An 8854-nucleotide genomic window follows, 5' to 3' on the forward strand; every position below is an offset into this window, starting at 1 on the left:
GTTGTTTTCTTTGACTGAGCAGCTAGTTGGGTTGCTTTTTCATGGGGGTGTAGTTGGTAGCACTGCAGCTCTGTAGTCCACTGGGCTGTTACTGTTGTGTTCTTGTCAAGTTAGAGCAGACATTACTCCAGGCTGCAGCTCAGCCCCTACTGTGCTACTAAAAATCAGGCTACAAAATGCCACTCTGATGGTTTTCTGGACCTGATAAACCTTAACAAGGCAGGAGTCCTTATAGGGCTACAGAGGGAACATGATTTGAGGAGGAATCAGAGTTGTTCTATGCAGCAGAAATTAGTAGTTGCCTCCTGACAGCAAGGGGTTGAATTGTTTTTTGAATTGCAAGCTGGAAGTTAAATGTATGCAAGATGTATTTTTCTGTTTACAATGTATGTCCTCTGCTGATTGTGACTCTGTGCTGCATCTACCCACTTGTCAGCAAGGTGAGGCTATCAAATGCATGCATAAGCAGTCAACAGATCCTCCCTTCCAGAGCGGCAGCACAATAAGAGGTCTACTGGCTTGTAATGTGCAGGTGGTGTATGGCCCTAAAAGTATTACTTACTCCCTGGGCACCATTTAAGAGTTCATCAGGCTTGTACAAAAATGACAGGGCTTCAATGCAGCTGTTCCAGCCTGAGATCATAGTTACTTTGATGTGGCAGAGTCACCTGCAAGCTGCTTGGCTCCTGGACGAGAGCCATCAGGTAGGGTAACACCTGTCTTGTTATCTGCTTTCTGCTCTTGTCTTCCTAGCCAAGGCAGGAAAAAAATGTCAGCCTGGGAGCACTTTTGCCCCTGCTCCCCCCCCCCCCGTATTATGGGAACTTATTCCTTTTACTGCTCAAGATCCTGCTCTTTCTCCAGAGGACTGAGACTCCCACAACAGCTTTGCCTTTGTCCCCTTTTGCCTATGCATGTTGTCTTGTTTTCCTGGTTTTGTAATGGCTTGAATGCTTTAACAGACACATGCAAGAAGTTGCAGCTGTCCTGGGCAGGGAGTCTCTGTGGCTTCTGACATCAGCACATAAGCAGCCTGACGCTCTGCTCACTAATAAACACAAGCTTAGCTGTGAATAATACTAAATGAGGTCTGTTTCCTATAGGGCACATGTAAGTAGCATGACAGCAGAAGGAGATAATGGGAAAATATTCCAGCAGAAGCAATAAAGCCCCCCTTTTGGAACTGCTTAGGCCAGGCCTGCAGACCTGGGTAAAACAGTAGCGCATCCTCTCGGGGAGGAGTAATTGCATAGCAATCACAATGTTAAAATCCGTTATCACGTGGTCAAGGTGCCTAGAACAGCAAAAACTGTACAGATTCAGCTGTTGGGGATTTTCAGCCCAGATGTTCAGACGATAGCCTGGGAAGTGCCCTTTTAGCTGTAGCTACAACTTGATACTCTCTGAAATGCAGTAGACTGCTTCAGTCTGAGACTGGGTGCTTATTTTACATTGAGGTGGTCAGCAGGTCTCTGCCTGTGAACAAATAGTGCAGAGGGCCCAAGGCCTCTGATGCCCAGGCTCTGGTACAACAAATGTGTTTACCTGCCTTACTCTAGGAACTATGCAGAGGATTCTGCTGAAGATGAAGGTGAAGAAGGTGAGGAAGCTTCTGATGAACCAGATGCTGAAGAGGAAGAAGAGGAGGAAGAAGATTATGAAGTTGCTGGACTGAAATGTAAGGCTTTGACCATGCAGGAAAGTAATAGAAAATATTAAGACTCTGCTTTCAGTGTCCAAAGTTTTGATCCCATTTGGGACTTATGCTTTTCCTCACACAGAACAGGTTCTTACTTGGAAACACTGGGAGATGTAACGGGAAGGCTGTGGTGGTGCTGTACGTTACCTAGGGAGCTGGAGTGAACTCTTGTCCCTCTGTGATAGGGTCAGCACTAGCAAAGATTGACACTGCAGTGAGCTCTCGCTCGCTGCCCAGTCACTCCCCTGGGAATGCTACTGAGACCATTAAGAGTGCTGCGAGGCAGTCAGCAGAGGCTGCAGCAGGGCAGGGTGAGGCAACAGCATTATCAGTTACTGGTATTGGCAGTCTCTGTTCCTACAGGGTTTGTTGGTAAACTGGATGCTGTTAATAGATGCTTATGGAGCTTTAACCACAACCCCCTCACCTCGCTTTTCCCTTCCCACCAGCTCATAGCCTCTTAAATGCAGGATTTCTAGTGATTTGGCGAGGAGGCATTTTCAAATAGTAGGACTAGCACTTCCTCTGCCCATTCCTGTGGGAAGGCACAGTACTTGAGGTGTAGCGTGGCCTGGACCGCCAGCACCCTTTGGTTGCATAACGAGACCACTCGGGATGCATAACTGGCTCATTCCTGGGCAGCTGAGTGGAATAAAATAGCATTTTCTAGACTCCTCAATGACTGCTTCTCCACTTAACCACTTTTTAGTATGTGTATCCGCTTCGTTTTTAGGGGAATTTGACTCGGTCTCATTTGGGCAACTTGATGCACTGAAAAGATCAGTCTTGGAATGGCACGCTGCCAGCATTTGCTTTCTGTTAAAATGCCCTTGACTGACATAAAATTAACTTCAGTGTGTCTTACCAGGGCAGATGGTGGAATCTGGAGACTGGGACCCAAAGGATTATCCCATGTTCTTTTGAGGGTTTCCATCCAGGTCTATCAGTCTTGATTCCCCTGCTTTATTCTGGTTTCAGGGATGTTCACTGATACGCTGGCTGTGGACACTGCTTGTTGTTCTGCGGTGTATCCATGTCCACACTTGGAGTGTGTTCAGCCTATGTTGCATGGCCAAGTCAGGAGCCGAGCCAAGGTTTCCAAACAATAGCAAAAGAGGGTTATAGTCACTAAAAATAAAGTGCTAAATGCAACCCCTGGTTTTAAAGAGCATTAACATGGAAAGGTCACTGTGGAAAACTTTTGTTTTAATAGAGAAGTCCCATTAATCCTCGTGGCATTTATCCTGAGGGATATAACCTAGAATGTTGGATTGTCAGACATTTAACACGTGCCACACGCTTGACACAAGCAGAGCAACAGCAGGCAGACGTCCCACTGCTCTGACACACGTTCCTCATGTGGGGGGCCCGGCAAGATGATTTATTGGACAGGGCTGGATTAGAAGCCACAGATGAAGTGCTACAGTGCGCTAGATACAACTTGCTCGAGCACTTGTGACCAGGTGGAAGGAGCTTGGCTGGGGAAGAAGACTAACACATTCTCCTGATACAGGGGGGTCATGGGAGAAACTTAAGACAACCAGGACAGAGTGCGTCAGCACACTTGCATTTCCATCAGTGTGAAGCTCTGACAGGCAGGCTCAGAAACAGGCAAGTGGCTTTCTGTGGGATATAATGCAGCAGCCCCCGGTCTTGGGGGATAAAATCCCATTGTTTCCTACTTGCAGCACGTGGAGCAGCTCTCGGCTGCAGTAACTCGACACTCTCCCTGCACACAATTCACTTTTCAGGGGGGCTTAGCAACTGGCTTATCCCAATGCATGGGCCACTTGTAAATGCTTGGAAAAGCACCCATCCCCATCACCCTTTGCTGAGGAGCAAAGGGGCAGCAGGAAACCAGGGAAACTACAAGTTTCTGCTCCCGGTGCTTTCAGAAAGGATGTTGCAGTTATATTTGAGACAACTGTCTGTCCTTGTGTTATTTTCTCTGCCCTCACTCAAGTCTCAATGTGTCAGGGTCTCAGCACTTGGTTCTGCAGGCAGAGGGGCTTGCTGCTACAGCCCTGGGCAAGCCTTACCTGCAGCGGAGGAGCTGAAAGGGTCTGCCAGTGCTGTTGGCTAGTGTGTATGACCACCCTTTAGCAGAAAGCTGTTGCCAGACACCAGTGGCCTCTTTTTAGACAGGAGGTGATACCCGCATATCTCATCTGGAGAGGGTATCAAGAGCACAGCTGACACAAGCACGTGCTGAGTGAGGACAGGCCGACAAGAAGCTGGGTCGTTGCAGTCATCCACGGGTTTTCTAGCTCCTCTGTGCTGTGAGTGAGGGTCTGCCTGTTGTGTACAGCTGGGCAAAGGGCTTGTGATCTCTGCTTCCAGGTTAACCCATTCATCTAAGCCCATGGCTTATATGTTTCAGTGAGACCCAGAAAGGCAGCCCGGGGCAAGCAGAGCACAGCCATGTACTCCTCAAGGCAGGGAAGGCACCAAAGGAAGAAGCAGTCACTGCACCCTGCCAGGGGACCCCGGCAGCGGGCTGCACCTGTCAACGGCGCAGACATTGATGAGCTGGTAAGAGCCAAATTGCTCCCTGGAGGCTGCTCGCATCATGAGTTATAAACGAAACAGGTGTCATGCTTCCTCCCCTCCCTTTCCCAAAGAAATACCCTGAATCGTATTGTGAAACCCGGGCTGGGCTGGGGGTGGGTTAACAAAGGAGGCATATCCTTAAGGGCCCGGTACAAACGGAGTACAGATATGCCAGGCATCTTTCCCCAGCCGCTTTCACACATTGTCCCCCTTGAGTAGCAGGCAGCCTGCAGCTTGTTAAAGGGTTTTAAATAGTATCCATATGTCTCTGCAGAGAGGTGGGGGGACTGAGGGGGTCCTGGATGGTCACAGAATGCCAGCAATGTTGGACCCTTGCTCCCCAGCCTTGGCCATTTTCTGACAGTTGTTGTCCGTATGGTCACTCCCCAATCTCCAGGACATAATTTGGCTGGTTTAGGTTTCACTTGACATTTAAAGAATAAAACCTTATGCTCCTGAACAGAGCAATCTTGTGTGCGTGTGCATGCGAGATGGGGTGGCGCTGCAGCATGCTGTGCTGTTTGCCCTGGGGAGGAACACACCACAGGGGATATGTGAAGATACTGTAGCCCCATGGGCCACGTCACAAGCCTCTGCTAGATCTGCCATCTGTCTGCTGACCAGCACTAGTAGTGCTGGTGTATCCTGTCATTCTTCTTGAGCAGTCTTGATAACAGTCTTTGGGCTCACTGCTTCTTGTGCTGGGTGTGGATGGGCTGGCTAGTGGTTCTGCAGTGTTGTTTTAGCTGGTCTGTGTTACAGATTGGAGAGCAACCAAACCAGCAAGCCCAGCATGGGCTGCCACAGCCAGCTTAGAGGGATATTCAAGTGGGGAAAATCTTACTGGAACAGCTGGGTCAGGGTCTCTGACAGAACACTGTCTTGGGGAAGAGGATTCTGCTAGGGCTCTTTCACTTACTGTTTGTCCTGGGAAGAGACTGAAGCTGGCTCAGGAATGGTGCCCTGTGTTGTGGAGCCTTCCCATCATCTGATGTACCCTAAGCAGCAATGCCTCGCGAGCTGTGCACTCAGAGCTGAGGGGATGCCCCTGTGCTGGTGGCTGACCTGCTGTGGATCCCCGGGCAAATGGCTGACCTTGTGTTCAGCCTGTGTATGGGACAGCAGTGCTTGAGGCATCAGCTGCTGTTTGGTATTTAAAATGGCACAGTCGGCTCTGCAATGTCAGTACAGCAGCACAAGTGCTTTCTCCCTCTGCCTCTCACATGCTGTCTGCCAGGGGCTCAGAGAAGGCAGAGGGAGGGAATTCACACTCTCCATTTGCTGTCACTTATTCTTTGGCTGCTTGTTTTGACCATGTTGTCTTTGAACCTATCTTGAAGAAGCTTGCTGCCCCCAGAGAAAAGACAGGCTGCTTGTGAGTTATTCCCACCAGAGCTTCTGGATGGGGCTCCCATTCTGTAACTCAAGCTGCCACTGCATGTCTTGGCTGTTACCATCAAAGGTCCTGCAGCAGAGCAGTTTGCCTCTTGATTATTGTGGAAGATGGCTGCATTTGAAAGACTCAAACTCTGTTTCTGCAGCCGTACTATGTATCCCCACCCCTTGAGACACTAGCTCCTCGTAAGTGAGAGGATTGAAAAGACAAGCTCTGCTACAAACCAGCTTTGGCCTCAAAACCGTTTGCTGAACACTAAAGCCGATAATGGTTCCCCTCCTTTTAACAGCATCCTTTGTGTGGGCAGGTCCTTCAAACAAAGAAGACGGCACGTCGCCAAAACCTTGAGTTGCAGAAGTGTGAGGAAATCCTCAGCAAGCTGATCAAGTACCGCTTTAGCTGGCCCTTCAGGTGAGGGCAGGTGGCCTCCTCCACGGGCACAGGACTGTCCGCAGGCAGTGTGTAGGTGTGGGCTGGCCATGCTGCAGCCCTGCCGGATCCACTTGCTGGCTGTGAGACTGGGGTTTCAAAAGCAAGTTACAGATGGGAAGAAAGGGAGTGAAGCGGCTCCAGAAGAAACCACCATGCTCTCTCAGTCCTCTGCTGGACTGAAGACGTGGGGCCCTTCTGAGGTGGTGTAAGAGAGGGTGGTAGGCTGCGGGCCGAAGAGGGGAGGCTGGGGTGGATGCTTTCTGCAGCCCCCAGGATTTTCAGGGCACTCTAGGCGGTGTGACTGAGAGAACGTGTCAGTCCCTGTGCCTGGGCCAGCTTTCTGGGCAGAAGGGCAAGCTGCCGTCCTTCCCATCATCGTGCCGTGGCCGCCATGGGGCTGATGTGTCTAGCACTGTCAAGGTGCTGCTTGGGTTTGTTTATGGCACTGGGGGGGTGCAGGTCGGGGCTGCTGCTTGAGCAAAGGGGGTGGGGGTGATTCTCACTCCTCTACAGCTCTCCACTGCGTGCGGCCAGGGCTGTCATTTTCCTCCTATCTTTGTGGCTCTTCGTTCGGCAGGGAGCCAGTGACCACGGAGGAAGCCGAAGATTACTTTGAGGTCATAAGCAACCCTATGGACTTCCAGACTATGCAGAGCAAGTGCTCTTGTGGCAATTACCGCTCAGTGCAGGAGTTCCTCTCTGACATCAAGCAGGTGTTCTCCAACGCCGAGCGCTACAACCAGAACGGGAGTCACGTACTGTCCTGCCTGGAGAAGACGGAACAGTGTTTGATTGACATGGTGCACAAGCACCTGCCTGGCCACACGTATGCACGCAGGAAACGCAAGAAGCTCTCTGCCAGGTGCCAGGGACTGGAGGAGCAGGAAGGGGACAGTGAGTCAGAGCCCCTTGAACATTCCCGGGGGCGGAAAAGGAAGAAATGAGGGATGGGGAGACTAGGGGAAGAGCCAGAGCTGGAGCAGGCCTTCTGGTGCTGCTGGGCAGCAGGATGGGTTGTCTGGAGGGAGTTGGGAAGCAGCAGGCACTTCTCTATTAATCCAGCCTTCCCTTTGGCCCGTTCTAGTTTTAATTTTTCTGCAATTTCCTCAAGTCTTTGGTCATTCATTGAGTTGAGCAGAGATGACTTACTGCTTCCTGCAAAATCCACAAAGCTCTTAATGAGTCTGTCCTGCTAGGAGGGGAAGGTGGGAGGGCAAGGGGAAGGCCTGGCCAAAGCCTGGCTGGGCAGGGGAGCACGAAGCCTACTCCAGCTCGGGTGCTGTCGGCTTTCTTGGGATGAGCTGCTTCCTCCCCTCCGCGAGCAGCCAGCGCCGGAGTGTGGTGGGACCTCTGCCGTCTGCTGCCTGTGATGTGAAACCAGCCTTGAGCTGGTGCAGGGAGGGATCATATTGCTTCACGGAAGGACTGGGTGTGATCAGGCCAATGGGCTGCTAGTTCTTGTATGTATATATTTATATGGTGTTAATTTTGAGCCCCCAATGAAGGGCTGCATAGGGCGAGCAAGCACTTACATTTATGGAGATACGGCTTTCACCAGCATCCTAACACAATTGGCTTCGAGGTGCTCTTGCTTTTCCCCCCTCTTTCTCTTCTTGGGGAGCGATCTCTGGAGGTTGCGCTCTGAAGAGGGTTCTTGTTCTTCACCCGGACACGGCAAAGAGGAGGCAGTTGGCTTCCCTGCTCACCTTGAACAGCACACAATCATGTAGCCCTTTGGATGAACGGAGTGCCAGAAGCATACTGGAGAGTGTGGTTTTCTGCACGCCCTGTAGGGAGCTCCAGGGCAAGGGGAGCAGCAGAAACATGTTCTGTGTAACTTTTTAAATTAATTTTCTAGTTAAAAGTGGCTTGTTTCTAGCTGTGATCTTGTACAAAGAACACCTGTAAGATACCGTTGTCTTGCTTTGGCACATGTACAGTTTATATGAAATTGTGTTTGCTTTATATTTTCTCCCCCCTCTTAAAACTCATTTTCCTACCAGTAGCTGGAGTTACACTGGGGGACTTGTTGGCAGGGGGATCTCCCAGTCTCCCTCTAGCCACACTCTCACCATGTTTTATAGTAATACCTTCCCTAGCTCACCTCCCTCGCACTCCCCCAGCACAGCGAGGACTGTCCCACACCAGCTGACCAGCCCGATCCTGCTGGGAGGCTGCTCTGCTGCAGCCCCCACAGTGGGTCCTGCCACCTGAGATACTGACTTTTCTCTACGAAAACGGTGTGTTTTTTCATCACCTCTCCCTCTCCATCATGACAGGTTTTGATCATACAATCAGGGCTTGAACTTTTTATTACAGAAGTCTTCAATTTGGAACAAACCAGCTACAGGGCTGCTCTATACTGGTTTTGTAACAGAAAAGCAAAAGCAGCTGTTGCAGCTCTTGTGATTTGAGAAGAAAAGAATCATTGATTAAAAAAATTGTGGCCTAGTTTTGTGAACTCTTTAGTTTTGGGGTTTTTTTAACAGGTATTTGTTTCAGTTCTGGATTGTCAATGGCTGCAGAGACTAGGCAGGTTTCCAGCTGCTTCCCTCTTCCCCTCTCCCCAGCCTTAGCTCCCTGCCCCACAGAATAGCACTGACGTTTGTATTTCGCACGTCCCCTTCAGAGGCTTTGTTTTGTCCTGTTCACAGAGGACATTTTCTGCAAGTCCTACACGGTGAAACCTTTGGAACTGTACGTTTTTTAAAAATAAATGTCATTTGGGGGGGAGGGGGTTTCTGCTAAGGGCTGTACTTGTAATAAATTGGAAACTT

At 50.2% G+C, this 8854-nt stretch overlaps 1 protein-coding gene across 4 annotated transcripts in view; it reads left to right on the forward strand.

Annotated features, from left to right (window-relative positions):
• BAZ1B (bromodomain adjacent to zinc finger domain 1B) overlaps nt 1-8854 on the forward strand; it is a 51063-nt gene extending 42209 nt beyond the window's left edge. For 2 of the 4 annotated variants that reach the window (XM_072882658.1, XM_072882660.1), the window contains 4 exons: nt 1560-1678; nt 4080-4231; nt 5935-6056; nt 6655-8854. In XM_072882658.1, the coding sequence (XP_072738759.1) occupies nt 1560-1678; nt 4080-4231; nt 5935-6056; nt 6655-7021 (760 nt within the window). In that variant the 3' untranslated portion in view covers nt 7022-8854. The remainder of the gene's footprint in view (nt 1-1559; nt 1679-4079; nt 4232-5934; nt 6057-6654) is intronic. The other 2 variants (XM_072882659.1, XM_072882661.1) reach the window with 1 other exon arrangement.

This window comes from Ciconia boyciana, chromosome 17 (assembly GCF_034638445.1).
Source record: "Ciconia boyciana chromosome 17, ASM3463844v1, whole genome shotgun sequence".
NCBI lineage: Eukaryota > Metazoa > Chordata > Aves > Ciconiiformes > Ciconiidae > Ciconia > Ciconia boyciana.